This window comes from Remersonia thermophila, chromosome 3 (assembly GCF_042764415.1).
Source record: "Remersonia thermophila strain ATCC 22073 chromosome 3, whole genome shotgun sequence".
In the NCBI taxonomy this organism is placed as follows: domain Eukaryota; kingdom Fungi; phylum Ascomycota; class Sordariomycetes; order Sordariales; family Chaetomiaceae; genus Remersonia; species Remersonia thermophila.
In genome coordinates this window covers 1,804,663-1,822,007 of record NC_092219.1, presented here as the reverse complement: position 1 = coordinate 1,822,007, position 17,345 = coordinate 1,804,663, and the positions used below count along the sequence as shown (strand labels likewise).

Here is a 17,345-nt window from a genome sequence, read left to right as displayed (position 1 = left end):
CGTGTTTCGTACAGCAAGCGGACTCAATCCCCGGGCCCTATCTCAGGGTTTACAAGGAGCCGCGCGACCGGTACTTTTAGGGGTTTAAAGATAGTGATTACCACCCTTGAGCCCACAAACCTATAATGGATGCCCAGGGGGAGCGGTTACGGGAGAGGCAATCAAGGTACTCCGGGTTCATCAGGCGTTCGATCAATTTCTTCTAGTCCTCAAGTATTTCATCGCTCTCTTCCTCCGGCAGCTCTTCGTCCTCAGTCTACAAGTCAGTCTCCTCTTCCAAGCCCACCTCAAACTCCCAGATCTATCTGCCTCGTCAGGCTCTGCAAGACCCCAGGATCCCGGGTTGCATCCCTCTTCGTACAGGCCGACGGGCCATACTCCAGGACCGCTTCCATTATTCACATTCTTAAACAGGGTGGCAAACGACTCATCCCCCGTGCGTTTTCACTCGTAATAAAACGGCCACTCCCTCAAAATGCAGAACTCCTGGATGCTGGGAAGGTGTTTCAACTCTGTCAGAAGCCCCCGAAGCACCAGCCTGTCCATTGCCCCGTTCCACCCTCGCCAGCCACGACGGAGGCCCGCCGCATCCGCTACCTCGGCCATGAGTTCGTGATCAAGCACCACGACCAGGCGTCGCAGCTTGCGGAGGCGCCGGCACTTCTTAATGAAGCGTGTAAAGGTCCGGAACACGGAAGGGTACAGTCAGCGGCCTCCACAGTCCCTCCAAGATTTTGATGGGGGAGACGCTGACCTGTGGGAACTCGTCTGTTCAGCGACATGCGGGGGGTGTTCTCCTCGTGGGGTTGAGTCAACCATTCGATTTTCGAGGCATGCTTACAGACACGATTTATTATCGACTCTGATAAATGGTGTGCCGCAGGGGGATCCCAAGACCAGGTTGTCAGCGCCAACCGCCGGAGCGATTTCAACTTGGTGAGGCCTGCCAGCTCGCTGCCGGAGTCAAACGCTTCAATGTCCAGGGAACGAAGCTTTGGGCACCAGTCAACGTGGCGCCAATCTAGAGAAAGGCCGAGGATGCGGAGATGCTTGAGCTAGGGACCGTTCATGCCGTCCCTTGTAAGAGTCTTGGTGGGTTCATCATGGAATTAACTCCGTCCGAGGAACGAGGCACGCTTAACCGAGATGGAGAGCTTCAAGATCCGGCATCAGCTCGACAGCTTTGACAGCTGTTGATGCGAGGTCGCGCTTGCAAAGGGGGATCGGGTCAGAGAGATGGCTGGGGACTTCTATCCAACCCCAGCTGGTGTATACCATGGCTGGCTCGTCGTAGAGGAGGACGATACATGCAAGTCTATCAACGCTTGTCAAGACACCTGGCGTAACGGGGACATTTCCAGCACGAATGCTCACCGAACGTCAGATCAGATTCCGCTCGGCGTTGATTTTCTTGCTTCTTGATTTGCCTCAACGAACGCGTTGAGCTTATCGAGGAGCACCGAGTAGTGACAACAAAACACACATTCCGTCACGCAATGCCGTTTCAGAGGGTTCTGAGGGCCTTGCGGGTTTGGGCAACCTTGGAAAAGTCTCTACCGTTTTTGTGAAAGGCGTCCACGGGTGGTATCCAGTGGCTCGAAACGCGGTTTTGAGGCGCTTTGTTGTCCACAGGTCACCAGGTTACCTGACTTTGGCTCCTGGGATGAAATAGAAGGACTATTAACTTTTCTGCCTACCAGCTGTGTGGCTGGGTTCGTATTTGAAGTCTAAAAGAGACAGTTGAAGTCTCCCTGGTTTCCAGAGCCGGGGTTGAAAACATTAATCGTTAAATGCTCCGGTTTGCATGACTTCCTCCACAGCGGGCGGTGTAGATGGCCGTGGAAACTTCCGAGACACCCACTGGGATGAACCTGAAGTCACCGAGTTGTTTGGCGGGGGCGTTTGAACCCCACTTCTCGTCCGTGTCGTGGCCCTGTGGGCCTGCATCGTCAGCTGCGCTGGCATCATTTCGCCGATCGGCCTTTTGGTCGCAAAGAACTTGACCAAAGAAGGCCTCGTGGCCAGAAATTTCCTCTGCTCTGGAAACCCATCTGCCCAGGAATTCCGTCTTGCGTTTACCCTGCACCCTTCCGTACCGGATACGACGTTGACACAGCGGCACTCCCGGCTCCCGCCCCCCTTCACCGACGGCCTCTTCGGTTAGCTGCCGGTTTCTCGACAGCCCGTTTGGAGCCATGTCGGCGCCATCAGCCCCGGCTGCTCCGGCAACACCGCCGGATGTTCCAGCCACGGAGGAACCCCAAAACGAAGGGTCGAAGCTCAAGACTTTTATTTCCATTCTTCGAAAGTAAGAGCAGCGGCTGTGCAATGGAGTTTTGCATCATCAGGGCGGCGTTCGCTGATCTTCACCGTCAGGTTTATCGGGGTATCGGATCTTGCTACGGTTCGCTTCTCGCTGCCGTCCCAGCTCCTCGAGCCGACGCCAAATCTCGAGTACTGGAATTATCTTGATGCACCAAATGCCTTTGCGGCCATCGGCACCGCCGACGATCCCCTTGATCGTATGCTCGAGGTGCTTCGCTTTTGGTTTACCAAGGACCTGAAGTATGCCAAAGGGAAGCCCTGCAAGCCCTACAACTCTTGCTTGGGGGAGTTCTTTAGGTGCAACTGGGAGACCGAGGATGATGCTCCCAGAATCGACACGAGGGCGCTTCGGGGCGTGGAGGACGCTTCGGGGAGCAGCTCGTCCAGCACACCGCCCCCCGAGCGTTTAGCCCCTTCCAACCTGGGGTCCGGGGACGCCCGAGCTGCGTCGAGCGTGTCCATCTCGCAGTCTTCCACCACGCCGACCAAGCCGGTGCGCATCTCGTACCTCACCGAGCAGACCTCGCACCATCCACCAGTCAGCGCCTTCTACATCGACTGCCCTGAGAAGGGGATCCACGCCAAGGGCTTCGACCAGATCTCGGCCAAGTTCACGGGCACCTCAATTAAGGTGTCACCTGGCGAGCACAACCTTGGAATCTTTATCACCCTCGAACGGCGCAACAACGAGACGTATCAGTTGACGCATCCTGCGGCCCACCTCGGTGGCATCCTCCGGGGAGCTCTGAGCGTGACCGTGGGCGACATGTGCTACATCACCTGCCCCGAGACCAAGCTCAAGGCGATCCTGCGCTACTACGACGAAGGCTGGCTCGGTCGGACCACGAACAAGGTGGAGGGCATCGTCTTCCGCTACGACCCCGAGAACGATGACAAGCAGCGCATCGCCGACGTCCCAGAAGAGGATATTCTCGTTCGGTTAGGCGGGCCGTGGAAGGAAAAGATTGTGTTTACGCTTGGCCCGAAGCCCGTGGTGAGTGCCAGAGGTTCTTATGTCGAAACCGACAACCGCGCTAACTCGTCTCCAGAACTCTCACCCACCCGAGGAGCAAATCACCATCATCGACATCGCCCCGCTGGCGGTCGCGCCAAAGGTGATCCCGCCGGCCGAGAAGCAGCTCCCGCACGAGTCGCTGCGGCTCTGGTCCGAAGTCACCGAGGCGATCCTGTCCAAGCAATACTCGAAAGCGACGACCCTAAAACAGGCGCTCGAGGAAGCGCAGCGGGAGAAGGCGCGCGAACGAGAGCGCAAGAACGAAACGTGGCAGCCCGTATTCTTTGAGCAGGCTATCGACAAGGCGGGCAAGCCGTCGCTGACGGAAAAGGGAAGGGAGGTGCTCAGAAGGGCCCAGAAAGGGGACTGGAGCATGGAGGGGATTTTGTGAGGTGGCGAGGTCAGGAGTGGACGAGATGGATGGAGGGGGGACAAGGTGGAAGCGAAGTGCCTTACACGGGCCGCTGGCGTCACGGGAGATGGTCAGGGCGTTGTTTTCAGTTTTGTTGTCTTGGAAGCATACCGGGGTGCCGCGTCTATTGTCACTGCAGTACGGCAGACAACACGGACCAGGGTTCCATGGGAACGAGGCCATTGGGTACATGGTGGGTTGGGCTGAAGTTACACGGGGGCACACGCAGTATTATTCAAACGAACAAGAAATCTTGGCCTGTCAATGGGCAGATCGAAGGGACCAGATCAAGCTCTTTGCTGTGGGCTGCTGGGGCATTGCTGCATTCGTGCTGCTTACACAGTACAGGAGTAGTCCAATCTTCCCCATACCAGGGTTAGGGTTTTACTAGGAAACCAGATGTTTCAGAAGGTCTTTGTTCAGGCAACCAAAGGCCCCACTTTGCACAGCCGGGTCGCCTCTTATCGCAGTTCTTATCGAACTGGGCCACGCCCGGGCTTCGATTGTAATCAAACAAAACTGGGACCAGGCATCAAAAAAGGGACAACGCGCTGTGCCAACCGACTGCGTTTGCCTAGGTAGGGGAATCCCATCGAGAGACTGTTGGTGTCTTTATCTGCGCCGTCATCTGTTTGTGTCTGGGTTCGACGCTTCACCTTGGACGCCGTCCCAGACTCTTCAATGAGCAGCGTCTGACACCGCCAAGCACCTTAGCCCCTAAATACCAGCGAGACAAACCTGGCCCGGACGATCCCCGAAAGCCAAGAATCGAGAAAGACATCCTGCGCAACACCGTTTCTTTAACACCCATCCATCCTCCGCCACCGCTTCTCGGCCCACGAGAAAGAAGGGGACAACACCCAAGCGATCCATACAACCCCAGAAACCGCCGTCCCAACCGCCGCCTTTTATCACCCGAGACCGGCGTCTGCTCTACGACCAACCCCTAAACGGCCAGGCCGAGCCGGGACACGAAACACAGCCACCCAAGGCACCAACGAACCCGGCCCATCCACCAATTCCAGCCATGGCAACCACATCGGGCCTGACGCGGCGAAGGGGCGCCGGAGGCGGCGGCGGCGACAGCGATGCTGGTGTGGCCGCCCCCCGGACGTCCAATACCGGCGCGCGCGATCTCAGCGGGCCCGAGACCAGCTACGAGAACAGCGAGAACGGCCATCGCATTGCCTTCGACCCGCGCGATATTAGCGAGAGCGCCGAGCGTAGCAAGCAGCCCAAGTTGACGCTCATGGAGGAGGTGTTGCTGCTGGGGCTCAAGGACAAGCAGGTCTGTTGGCAATTTACACTCCCTTCATCACCACCTCTCTCGCTGCCTTGCCCGTCGTTGCGACGCCCGCGCTGGCCTCCGCTGACATCGTCACCGCGGGCGTGGTACCACCGTAGGGTTACCTGTCCTTCTGGAACGACAACATATCCTACGCGCTGCGCGGATGCATCGTGCTCGAGCTGGCCTTCCGCGGCCGCATCGCCATGCAAAAGACGCCCTCGCGGCGGAGCTTCCCCCTGCCCGACCGCATCCTCGAGGTGATTGACGATACCATGACCGGCGAGGTGCTGCTCGACGAGGCCCTCAAGATGATGAAGACCAGCGAGAAGATGAGCGTCGCCAGCTGGATCGACCTGATGAGCGGTATGCCGGCCCCCACCACCGCACGCCAACGCCCGCCACGCGCGGCAGCCAACGCCAGGGGCTAACCTTTCTGTCAACCCACCAGGCGAGACATGGAACCTCATGAAGATCGGCTACCAGCTCAAGCAGGTCCGTGAGCGCCTGGCCAAGGGGCTCGTCGACAAGGGCATCCTGCGGACTGAGAAACGCAACTTCCTGCTGTTCGACATGGCGACGCACCCCGTGGTCGACACGGGCGCCAAGGAAGAGATCCGCCGGCGCGTGCGCAACGTGCTGACCCAGCGCACCGTCGTCCTGCCCAGCTCCCAGTGGCTGCCCGAGAACCTCGAGTTCCGCTACCTGCGCACCATGGCCATGGTTTGCGCGGCTTACGCCGCCAACGTGCTCGAGAACGCCTTGTCCACGCTGGGCCACGAGGCCCGCGAGAAGGCGTTTAACCAGACCGATGAGCTGCTGGCCGATTACAGCCAGTGGCCGTTTGGTCGCAAGGCGGTGATGAACGATATCGGAGAGAACCTTCCGCAGGTTATTGCTGAGGTATGACCGGACGAAGCCTTGCTTTTCTTTTGAGTACAACCCCCCCGTTGGGGTGAGCGGTCTGCTAACACGCCTTGCAGGAGGTGAACAAGGCCGCCGACAAGGAGCTTCAGCTCGAGGTCGTTGCGGCTGTGCTGTGTGTCTTCACCCGCCTCGACTCGCTCCTTTAACTGCCGCAAATCCAAAACCGCCGGCCGGCCTGCGACCCGGCATCCCCGTTTCAGCCCCAGCCCGACGCCTCCCCGTCCATCCTATCCCATAGAATATGATGCGCTATCGCCTACCACCACTCGAATCACGGATCTCTCCCGAGTTGGATCACCTAGGCTTGGCTCGGAGCGAGCGACCCCGCTCTGCTGCTCGCCCCGATGCCTCGACTTTGGCGCCCGGCACTTCCACACATACCCACGCACACACGCACATAACTGCCCCCTCTTATTGAATCACTGTTGGGTCAGTGGGACAACTGGCAAAGCCTTGGCGGGAGTGGCTTACGGGCTGGCGGATGAGGGAAACGGATCGGTGCCAGGAACACCACGGTCGGGCGGGCTGGTTAGGCTTTGGGCAGGCGGCAGGTCGGCTTGGTTGCTGGGTTTTGTTCTGATTCCACGGTTCGACAAACGCATGCAATGAATGGATGGCGGGACGGGACGGGACGGGACGGGCGGGCGGCTGGACAACTCTGAAGAAGAGGGTGGGAAGAGTTGGATCAAATTGTTGCGAGGACGGTGCAGGGTGTAGGGAGGATTTGGGGCGGTTCAAAGTTGGTGTTGGGCTTTTTGGGGGGTAATAGTCAAGTTAACGACGCGAGTGTCACGCACCTACGAATATGGATGGATGGATGGGGCGGATCCGTGCAGTTTTCTTGCGTCGCATGGTTCCCTGTTCTGATTCCGATACCAGTCAAATACAAGGAGGTTTTTGTTTTCGTTTCTCGCGTTGCCGCGTTTCTTGCTGTCTCTGATGACGGACCTGCTGGAAGAGCATCTGGTGGCTTTGAGCCGGCACACTGGAACGGCTTGGTGGAAACCATGTCTGCTGATAACCTTGAGCTGGCGCGCGAGGCCTTGAAGGAATTTATCACAGGAGGCTAGCGAGTCACCATATATACATATACCTAGGTACCTCCTGACATAGGTACACATTGGAAGCCACTGGAAACAGACATGAAGGCGGCCAATGCTTGGGTACACCACCTCTCTTTCTCCCAAAAACCCATGATATTTTCCTGTCCGCTAACTCCTGTCGGCTCTGGGCTCGAGGCAACTCTGCCGCCATGAACGACACTCGCTCATAAAAAACACAAAATCCGCACCGCGTGATGCACCCGGAAGTGTTCCTAACGCCCCGACGCCCTCCACACGAAACCCAAGAATGTCTTAGATAGCAGCGGCCAGCACGGAGCGCCTCAAACTTGCAACCCCTTCAATCACCGGGGGCGGCGGCCCTCTCTCACTTCCTCCCGCCGCCAAACCCGCCCTCAAACCCGGGCCGGTTCTTCTTCTTCGTCTGCACCCCCTTGTTCTTCTTCTTGCCCGCCCTGTGCGCCAGCTTCTCCTCGCGGCGCTTCCTCAGGTTCTCCTCGCGCTTGCGCTGGCGCTCCTGGATAGCGTGCTTGACGCCCTCGGCACGCTCCTTCCACTCGCGCTCCGACTTCTTCTTGGCCTTCTCCTTCCGCTTGAGCGCCTTCTTGAGCAGCGACTCGTTGTCGTGCACCTTGATGCCCTCCGCGCGGCGCCGCGCGGCGAGCCACGCTTCTTTCTCGAGGACCTCCTTGCGCTTGTCTGCGTCCATGGCCTCGAGGCGTTTCTTCTTGGCTTCGAGTTGGGCGAGGGCGGACTTGGGATCCGAAGGACCCTTCTTCTTGGCGACCTTGTCAGGCGTCTTCTCGTAGCTCAGGTCGTGGGAGAGTTGAGTGCCGTCAGAGAAGGCGAGGCGACCGAAGGCGAAGTGGGTTTCGCCGGGGTCGGTGTTGTCGTCTTTGAGGAGTGGGCTGAGACCGGGCGAGTTGCGTGCGCTGGCGAGGGCCTCCTCCCGCTTGCGCTCCTCCTCCTCCTTCGCCTTCCGCCGCAATTCCTGCTTGTGCGCCTTGCGCTGGGCCTGCTTGGCGCGCCGGGCCTCGATCAGATCCTGCCGCGTCCTGATCGGCTTGCCCTCCGGATCATCCGCCTTGCGGGCCGCGCGAAGGGCCGCGAGCTTGGCCTCGAGGCGCTGCCTCAGCACGGTCGTGTCGGCGGGAACTTTGATCTTGGGCTTTTCCGATGGCGCTACCGTCGATGAGATTGAGGTTGTGGTGCTTGCGGGTTCCACAGAGCCGGTCTTGGCCGTGTCAAAGATGGGCGAGTGAGGCGCAGAGTCAGCGGAGGACTCGTCTTCGTCGTTGGCGAGCCCGGAGACGTCGATCGGGGCCATGTCATCGGCGATATCGGCCTCATCAGACCCATCAGACTCTTCGGTTTGATCCTCGGCCTCCTCGGCTTCCTCGGCGTCTTCCTCGTCGTCCTTGGGCGCCTTAGCCTGGGTTTTCTTGGAGGAGTTGGCACCTTCCGTTTTTCCATCCTTCGCGGCCTCCTCCTTCGCCTTCTTCGCCTCCGCCTTCTTCTTCTTGGCCTCCTCTTTCTTCTCCTTCTTCGCCAGCTTCTTCTCCTCCTTGGCCTTCAACCTCTTGCTTGCCACTTCGTCGTCCGGTTTTTGCTCTCCGTCCTGAGAAGGCTTCTGCGGCTTCGGCGCCTCTTCGTCGTCCTCGTCAATCTTCGGCCTCTTCTTCATGCCCTCGAGCGGCTTCTCCTTGACGATTCCCGGGATCTCGATGTCGTCGTCGTCATCATCCTGAGATCCAGACTGGCTCTCGTCATCGTCCTCCAGCTCTTGCAGCTTGCGCTTGTTCCGGGCCCGCTCGTCCAGGACGTCCTTGGCGCTCTTGTTGAGTTCGCTGTCGGGATCGAGCTTCCCCCGCTTGGCGGCCCTTGCCTGGTCCTTGGTCTGCTTCTTCTTCCTCCATTGGTCCTGTGCGGACGAGACAAGAGTCAGCCGCGCCGCTGGCGGAGGTGGCTCGGGAAGAGGGACGGCTGAGGCAAAAGACCCAGACTCAACATACGCTTGTATCCTCGCCGTAATACATCTTGGCCGGAATAAGTGAGAGCAGACCATCGAAGGCCTTTGCGTGCTCGCGCAGGCGCTCCTGGAGGTACAAAACAGGTGAGAAAGGATCCAAGACGATATTCCCAAGGCAACCATCGATGTTTCGAGCTGCGATCGGGACCATCACGCACCTGCAAGCTTGTGTCGGCCATTTTCAATCAAATCCACGAGATAGGTAGATGAGCGAAAATGCTGAGTGTTGCGATGCCGCCGAAACCCGGCGTTGAAACTTGGTCGGGCGCGCAGTCGTCGTAGAGAAAATTGGTGAGGCGGGATCCCAGGGAATCAAAGTTTAGGAAATTTTGGATCGCGGTTCAGCGAGCCGGGTGGAGACCGGATGCCCCACACTGGCGGATAACGATTCTGCCGGGCGGTGAGCGAACGTCGATAACGTTGACGACACTGGCACAGGGGGGACAACAACACTGAAATATCGTAGGAGAATGCTCAAGGGCAAATTGATTCGTAAGTAAAGCTAGAGATACAGGAGACCCATTCCGAATATCAAGGGGAATTATGGGGATACTCTATCGTTGATCGGCCTGACACGTGTCTAGGCCTTTGTCATCGAGGACCAAATAACGTGTCCAACTTCCCCATGTGAGCCAGCCAATCTTGACCTTCGCGACACAAGCCCATGGTGCTACTAAAGATAACCCGCTCTTCAACATGAGTCCCCAGAAAACATCTACTCTCTTTATTTCCAGGTGGCCTTCATCTCAGCTGCCTTTGAAGAACCAGATCCCAAACGCCGCACGCCAAATTACCCACCAGACCGACCTACCGTGCAGTCAAACGCCATAGCCATGCCATGTCCGCCGCTAACCCTGTGGATCCCATCCCGCTCGCATACGGCGCAAGTACCTCAATCCGTCATGTTCAACCAAGAGAGGGTCGGGTATATCGGAATTTTGAGAGATCAAGCCTTCGGGCCGGGTTCACAGTCGTCGAGTCTCCACCTTCGTTCTCACCATCGCTGTCCGGCACCAACTGGTCCTCGCTGCCCAGCGGCTGAGTAAGAGCCTGGACCTCTGCGAGATCAACCTTGGGCAGGGGCACGAATGCAGGATTCACGGGAAGCGAGGGAAGGCTCCTGGACTCCCTGAGTGACGACGCCCCTTTGGATCCGGTCGTCTCCCTACGTAATGCCCGAGAGCCAATCCGCTGAAGTGGGGTCAACATCGGGGTTTGGGTGCCAGCTGGTGAGCGGACCTTCGGAGTCGCCGTCTGCGCGCTCGATGTTGGCGTGGGAAGACCATGAACGATGCGCGCGCGCGGCTTGGCGGTCCCGTACGAGAAGTCCTTAATGAGCTCGCTGAGTGGCGTCGTCGACGTTGCCTCGCAACTGGAGACGCAAGCGCGGTCCTCTGGGTTGGGCTGTGCTGGAGAGGATGCGGGAACTTCGACCTCCTCCGCCTCATCATTGTTGTCTGTTGCGGGCGGCGTATCCTCCGTCTCTTGCGCCGTGTCCTGGGAAACGGCCGCATCCGATGCCGCGGGCCGTTCAGCACCAAAGGTCGACCCCGAAAAGCTATTGAAGATGTCTTCAACCGAGTCATCTGACAACAAGAACTCATCCATCTTCTTCGCCTTCGGGGTTGGCTTTGATGCGAAGAACTTGCTCTTCTCTGGTGTTACATTGGAATCGTCCACGACCGAGTCGTCACAAAGACGTGCCTTCTTGGGCGGCCGCGCCACGGGACTCGGGTCTTGGTACACTTGGAATGATGGTCCGGCCGTCTGCCGCCGGTGTCGAGAGGACTCGGAAAAGTCGAATCCGAGGAGCTTTGAGATGGGCTCGCTCCGTCGGCGGTGCTCACGGGCATTGCTGGTGTACGGACGAATCGGAGTCTCCAATGCCTCCTCCGCGCCCTCCACGTACGGTCTCGGAAGAGGGAAGACGATCGGCCGAGGCGGCTCCTCCGGATTGGCGTTGCGGTCGGGCTCGACGTTGAAACAGTTAGGATCCATCTCGCCCAGCGGAATGCGGCGGGCGCTCTTGTCCTTGAAATACTGGTTGATTGGTTTGCCAAGAGTTCTCGGGGGTGCGGGCGGCGCAAGCGCCTGGCTGATCCTCCGCTTTCCCGGGGACCGTGGAACATCCACCACGATGGGCTCCTTGGTGATGGGGTTGACGTCGCCGGCGGCAATGGCGCGGGCCAGCTCCGTCTCGACCGGCGCTCCGATAAAAGGCATTTCGTCCACATTCAGCGACGGGTCGGGCTCCGTCAAAAAGACAATATCCTGCTTCTTGGGACAGAACACGCGCTGGTGCAAAAAGGTAAGCTCGGCCTGCCGGAAGTTGTCGAGGTAGGTCTCTGGGACCTGGGTTTTTCCTTCGAAACGAATCATCTTGATCACGCGCTCGGGAGTCTTGTGCTTCCGGATCAGGCGGTACGCCGTCTTGAGACCAACGCTGCTGATGCCGTCCAGGTAATCGCAGCCGCTGAAAATCGCCATGTGGCGGAACTCGCGGTCAGTCCATCCCGTGAGGGAGATCTCGCGCACGGCACAGAAGTCGCGTCGGTTGATCTCGATACACTGGCCGTACTTGTCCAGTTTTGTCAAGAGGCGCTTGGCGCCGAACACCAAGAGATCCGAGTCCTCCGTGACAATGCCGCTGATCAGGCCCTGGCGCTCCAGGTAGACCAGCTGGGCATCGGCCTCGTAAGGGGCCACGACATACGGGACTTGGGCCTGCTTGAGCTCCTCGATCAGGTTGCGAGCCATCTCGGGCGTCACGTCGATAGCCTTTTGGAGCTCCGCGTAGGCCTGGGATGGCTTCCCGGCACGGAGCAGCTCGAGGCCGAGCTTCCTGCTCTCAGCCCGGCGCTGGGCGCGGGCCTCTTCGGTTTTGGCCTTGCTCGGGAGAAAGTCGCCGTCGAACACGATGTACGGCGTGACGCCGAAGTGCTTGAACATTCTGACCCGGAACATGGCCCATTCGACATATCTGAGACGTCAGCAGAGAGCGTGCGAAGAGAGCATGGGTGATGACATACTTGCGGGTCGGCTTGTCCTGAGCCAGCTCGATGGCGCACGCTACGGCGCCGCGGTGCAGCCAGCCATAGCCGTCGACTCCGAGGGTCTCACCGGCATATTTCTTGAGTTCTGTTGGTCGCTGGATGGATTTGAGGAGAGGGAGAAGGCCTGGGATGGTCAGCCGAGTCTGAAGTTGCATCGAAGGGCCCGGGGGACTGGGCTACCTGAGATGCCCATCCTGACAAGAACCAAAAGACTGGTGGTACAGTGGCTCGTCGGAGGATTGGCAGAGCAGAAATAAACTTGGTCAGGAAAACGCAGCCATCAGTCGCTGGTGGGACAGGATGCGGTCTCGCTGGGCGCGGCCGGGTCGGAGAAACGGTGGAAGGGACAGGGAATTTTAAGGCGCGTTGACCGTGGCTGACGTGTTTACTTTGGCCGCTGCACTGTCAGAGGTACAGAAGCTGACGTCAGGGTGTGGGAGCGTCGAGGTTGACGAAACAATCAAGAATCACGGTCGATTGAAGAAAACCGCACGAGGTCTTGTCGAGGTGGAGTGCGGAGGGCGGGTGCTAATTGCCAATTTTGGGATGCAGTCGCGGCGCGGTGAGCTGCCAATTCCCGGGACGAGCAAGCGCGAACCGCGTCTGGGGCCGTTACCCCCGCGACGGAACCCGGACGCACACCCCGGTCACCACCTGCAGAACCCAACAGGGTTAGGGTCCAAATAGCACGAGCACAAGTACTGAGGTAGATGTACGCTATGGCATCAAAATTGCACGCAATGATGTCTCCAATAGAGCTCCATAAGTGAAACCGAAGACAAGAAAACGTGCTGTTCCAGGTTGTTTCGGAACAGAATTGCCGCTTGCCTACCGTAGCGTACGCAGCAGCGGGATCTCCTTTGGAGTGCTCTCTCCATAAGGCTGAACCCCGGGCCGAGCTGCAGGAGCGCTTGGCACCACTTGCCTATCGATCGACCCCACCGCTTTATCTCCTGGCTCCATAAAAATTTCCCCGTGGCTTGCAACTCACAGCCAACTCATCGTTTCACTGAGGTCACTCTTCGGTCAGCTTGCCGCCATCAACTCGCCATGGCTAGGACATTCGAAAAGACTCGCAAGGAAATTGCCAAAAAGAAGAACGGGTCCATCCAGGCCCTTCACGGCAAGAGTCGTGACTCGAGACGACTCCACCGGGCTCAGGTCCGAGACGATCGTCTCGAGAAACTGGCCCAAGCGAGACGCAAGCATGACAAGCCGCTCCGTATGTGATCTGTTCGCGCAGCCTTGGTGTACCGGTCTGACCCGCGCAGTTGCCCGCGCTGCCTTCTTTCAGGAGGTCGTCCAGGCAAATGATGACAAGCCCCTGGACCTCGAGGCCATCCAGGCCAAGATTCGCGAGTGAGTACCGCCGCCTGCCGCACACGACTGGTTCTGTGCTGACCGCATCAGGTATGTTCATCAGTATGATGAGGAATACGAAGAGGCCAAGAAGCAGCGGCGTCCGGGGCGGCCCCCGAGCACCAAGGAAGACCTCCTCCGCATGAAGATTGAGGCGCTCGAGAAGGAGCACCGTGACGGATTCTGTAAGTTCTTCTTTCTCATCCATCACCTTGCCCATGCCCGGCCAGCTAACATCTCAGACCTGCCGGACCTTACCAACGAGGCAAATGTCAAGCTTCTGAGTCAGTTTGAAGGGAGCTGGCCCTATCTTACCAACGTCTCCTGGGTCAAGATCTCCGCCTCAGGAGCCATCAAGCCCTCGAGTTTCCCTCCTCAGGGCCTCTGAATCTCACCCCAGTCGGAGAAGGCCCTGACGCGGCATCCACGTGCTTCCCGCACGACCATGCTCCGCGACGTCTACTCGGCTTTCTTTGCACGTCGGATGCGTTTGCGAAGTAAACTGCCTGAGATGTGAGAAGTCGCAGCGTCGGACGTCATGGCGGGCGAGATGCGACTACTCACCCCGCACGCACATGCCGTGTCGCCAGCGCATGGTCAGTTGTCCGCCATCTGGCTGTCCTGTTAGGACACCCCTTCCGGCCTGGCAGCGGCCATCCGCACAAGAGGCGTCTCGAAGCCTCGCGCCAGACGACTCCTTCACCTAGCCGTTCGGGTACTCAGCGTGGTGCGCATTGAGAGCTCGGCTGTGCCTGCAACTCCGAGACGCTGGCACGGGTCCGACATGCAGGTCCCCGGGCTGCATCGAACCCCCCACTATCGCGATCCCCAGGTCCAACGTGCGCTGAGCCCGGGGAGTGGCTGTCAAGGTGCTGTCGTGCGATACCACGCCCGCGCGCCAGGCAGCCCGCGGACCTGACAAACCAGGCATGGCCGGGACATTCAGGTCCCGTTGGCTGCAGGCGCACGCAGCTATCCGGACGTCGGCCATGAGCCGGGAGTGGGTTCCGTTTGAATCACTCTGAGACCAAAAGCCCCGATGGATATCGTGGCTGGCAGCAACCGATCCGGCTGGCGGATACCGGCCGTGCCATAGGAGAACCTTGCGTTTCAATTAAGTCTAGGGTTACGATATGCATGCTGTACTATGCCACACTCGCATCCCCGTGCTTCGTTGTTCGTCCTTTGTTCCATGGTTGTATGCCCTCTCGGGTGCGTACATCTAGAACCCCCTGTATCGCGGAGTTATTGCAGTCTTTGACAATCCCTCGATGCCGACATCCAGTGAACACGCCACCACACTGGTCAACTATCATGGTCTCTTGTGTGTGGCCTCCCGCCGTGCCACCCCTTTCACCCATCCACAGGACGAAGCGACTCGGCAGATTGGCGAAGTCTATGGTCTCGGATAAGGAACTACACAGACACTGCGACTGGTCTGGGACTCGGAGCGGGTCGGATCGAGAGTGGAGTCTCCTGCTGTGCGTATTGGATCGCTATCGGGTCGAGGATCATAGACAAGGTGACTGCGTGAGTTCTCGTGGGGGTTGATGGCTTCGGGAAGCTCACCTAGTCTCGATTTCCGCAACCCATTAAAGCTTGAAGACCTAGTGTGTCACGGATACATGACATCCCCTAGGTCTATAAGTACTTCCATCTGTCACCAACGACGACTAACGACTTCTTCTACCTCTCAAGTTGACCTACCTTTTGATACGCCACCATCCTTCACTTCCGAGCATCACCGCCCCTAAAGACTTCGCGCTGGCTTCTTCCAAACCCCCCCCCCCCCCCCCCCCTGTCCGAGAAACTCCTCTCTTACCCTTCATCATACATCCAGGGACGCAAACAGCCACACTGCCAGCACATCATCGAACAGGAATGTGCACCTACACCACCCACGTTCGCATCTGCGGCCGCTGCGCGCGCGAGGAGACGGTTCTCATCTCGGAGCAGCCGTGTCCCGCCGCCCGTGGCTCCTCGGGAACCTCCGCTGCTTGCTCCGGAAGCAACGGCACCGGCGGCGGAGGGGGCGGTGACGTTGGTGGGGGAAGCGCATTCGCCGGGATGGGTAACGGACTATTCGGGAGCTGCCTCGAGGGCGCGACAGGCCATCGCGAGGCGACGGCGAGAGAGTGCTGGGCTTGCCGGGACCGGGAGAGGACGACGGAGAGGTGGGGCTGGGAAAGGTTGGGGAGTCTTGGTAGGCTGTTTCCTCGTTGTATATCTTTTGGTGTTTACCCTGGAGGACGGAGCGTCGAGGCTAACCAGCTTTTTTCACAGAGCGACGAAGCAGGGTGTGGCAACGCAGGACTCCTGTCAGTCTTGGTGTGAGATGGGTTTGAACAGCGACGGGGATCTCCTGGCAGAGCTGGTCTCTGGGCAAAGGGCGAAGCGGTCGATGGGGGAATGGGGGGCATGCCACTGCGATGGATACGTTTTTCTGAAGTTTTCTGACGACGTTACGATGTGATGAAATACCCAAAGTGACCTGAAGGGAGGCTGTACGCAGTAGGTGTTCAGCACACCAGAAAGAGATGGGAGATGAGGTGCAGGTGAGGTGGTGGTTGTTATTTGATGCCGAGACTTCCAGGCGTTTGGGTGGGTAGGCCCGGGCCGATTAGATCCTTGGCCTGGCTGTGGGTCTTTTCAGGTGGGGCTCGGGACCCGGAGATGTGGATCTTGTCAGCTTGTCAGGTCCTTATCGCTTATCACAATCGATTTTTTTGCAGGAGGTTCGAGAAGCTGCTCAATCTTAGCTTGTGCTCCCATCCCTCTCTTTCCCCATCTCCCATCTTCCAAAGCCCCTCACCTCATCCACACGCCACTCCTTCAAGATGATGTCCCTCCGCACGATTGCGCGCGCTGCGCCCCGCGCCCTGGCCCGCGCCTCGGCCACCCCCCTCCCCCGGTTTGCCCGGTCAGGCCTCGTCGCCGCCCGCCCCGCTCTCCTGCGCGCGCAACCCGCATCCGCCTTCTCGACGTCGCTCCTCCGGAACAACAGCGCCAAGAACGAGATCGACGAGGAGGTTTCGGCCAAGCTTGCCAATGAGATCGAGTTCGAGAACGATGTTCAGTCCAACGAGCCTCTGCCCGCCAGCATCAAGGACTTCCTCGACAACGGCATCTGGAAGGTGGAGGATGTCCCCGGCAAGGAAGACGTCATCCTGACCCGGACTTATGGCAACGAGAAGTAGGCTCCCTCCGCCCTGTTCATGCTTTTGTGCCTTGCATGCTGACCTCCCGCAGGATCACCGTCTCCTTCTCCATCGCCGACCTGCAGAACTTCGAGCCCGACCTGAGCGAGGAAGACAACGCCTTCGGCGACGAGCTGGAGGACTTCGAGAGCAGCAGCCAGCAGCAGCAGCAACAACAACGCAATAACGCCGAGCTCGAGCAGGAGGGCAACGAGTTTGACGAGGAGCCCACCGGGACGGTCCCCTGCCGCCTGAACGTGGTCATCGAGAAGCCCGGCAAGGGCGCGCTCAATGTCGAGGCCATCGCCCAGGACGGCACCATCGTCGTTGAGAACCTGTACTACTACAAGGACGCCAGGCTGGCCCACAGCACCGACGCCGAGGCTGTGCACCAGGCCCATGATGCCTACCCCGGCCCGCCGTTCGGAAGCCTCGACGAGGACCTGCAGATTCTGATGGAGCGCTACCTTGAGGAGCGCGGCGTCACCTCGGCTCTGGCCGTGTTCGTGCCGGATTACATGGACTACAAGGAGCAGAAGGAGTACGTCTCCTGGCTCAAGAACGTTAAGGACTTTGTGGATGCTTAGGCGTGAGAGTTTGGACGGTGTGGTTTCTGTACGATAACATGACAATACCTCTCTACTATGTATGAAAATAATTGATGACATGGCACACATGGGCA

General features: G+C 58.8%; 7 protein-coding genes across 7 annotated transcripts; 4 read left to right on the top strand and 3 right to left on the bottom strand.

Moving 5' to 3' along the window:
* Positions 1-2,195: 2,195 nt before the first annotated feature.
* VTJ83DRAFT_3335 (uncharacterized protein) lies at positions 2,196-3,731 on the top strand (the record flags this gene model as incomplete). Its single annotated transcript, XM_071009702.1, has 3 exons — positions 2,196-2,308; positions 2,377-3,319; positions 3,375-3,731. 3 exons carry the CDS (start codon positions 2,196-2,198, stop codon positions 3,729-3,731), a joined length of 1,413 nt encoding a protein of 470 aa, XP_070867213.1.
* Positions 3,732-4,779: 1,048 nt separating this feature from the next.
* VTJ83DRAFT_3334 (uncharacterized protein) lies at positions 4,780-6,110 on the top strand (the record flags this gene model as incomplete). The annotated part of the gene is made up of 4 exons (XM_071009701.1): positions 4,780-5,040; positions 5,157-5,403; positions 5,489-5,940; positions 6,021-6,110. 4 exons carry the CDS (start codon positions 4,780-4,782, stop codon positions 6,108-6,110), a joined length of 1,050 nt encoding a protein of 349 aa, XP_070867212.1.
* A 1,282-nt stretch (positions 6,111-7,392) lies between these two features.
* On the bottom strand, positions 7,393-9,233 carry VTJ83DRAFT_3333 (uncharacterized protein; the record flags this gene model as incomplete). Its single annotated transcript, XM_071009700.1, has 3 exons — positions 7,393-8,946; positions 9,038-9,121; positions 9,213-9,233. 3 exons carry the CDS (start codon positions 9,231-9,233, stop codon positions 7,393-7,395), a joined length of 1,659 nt encoding a protein of 552 aa, XP_070867211.1.
* Positions 9,234-9,960: 727 nt separating this feature from the next.
* Positions 9,961-12,300, bottom strand: VTJ83DRAFT_3332 (uncharacterized protein; the record flags this gene model as incomplete). Its single annotated transcript, XM_071009699.1, has 3 exons — positions 9,961-12,034; positions 12,084-12,231; positions 12,288-12,300. The coding sequence occupies 3 exons, from the start codon at positions 12,298-12,300 to the stop codon at positions 9,961-9,963; spliced, it is 2,235 nt and encodes a 744-aa protein (XP_070867210.1).
* An 857-nt stretch (positions 12,301-13,157) lies between these two features.
* On the top strand, positions 13,158-13,854 carry VTJ83DRAFT_3331 (uncharacterized protein; the record flags this gene model as incomplete). Its single annotated transcript, XM_071009698.1, has 4 exons — positions 13,158-13,329; positions 13,379-13,466; positions 13,518-13,651; positions 13,709-13,854. 4 exons carry the CDS (start codon positions 13,158-13,160, stop codon positions 13,852-13,854), a joined length of 540 nt encoding a protein of 179 aa, XP_070867209.1.
* Positions 13,855-15,355: 1,501 nt separating this feature from the next.
* On the bottom strand, positions 15,356-15,886 carry VTJ83DRAFT_3330 (uncharacterized protein; the record flags this gene model as incomplete). Its single annotated transcript, XM_071009697.1, has 2 exons — positions 15,356-15,665; positions 15,708-15,886. 2 exons carry the CDS (start codon positions 15,884-15,886, stop codon positions 15,356-15,358), a joined length of 489 nt encoding a protein of 162 aa, XP_070867208.1.
* Positions 15,887-16,303: 417 nt separating this feature from the next.
* Positions 16,304-17,250, top strand: VTJ83DRAFT_3329 (uncharacterized protein; the record flags this gene model as incomplete). The annotated part of the gene is made up of 2 exons (XM_071009695.1): positions 16,304-16,659; positions 16,716-17,250. 2 exons carry the CDS (start codon positions 16,304-16,306, stop codon positions 17,248-17,250), a joined length of 891 nt encoding a protein of 296 aa, XP_070867207.1.
* Between the last annotated feature and the right edge of the window lie 95 nt (positions 17,251-17,345).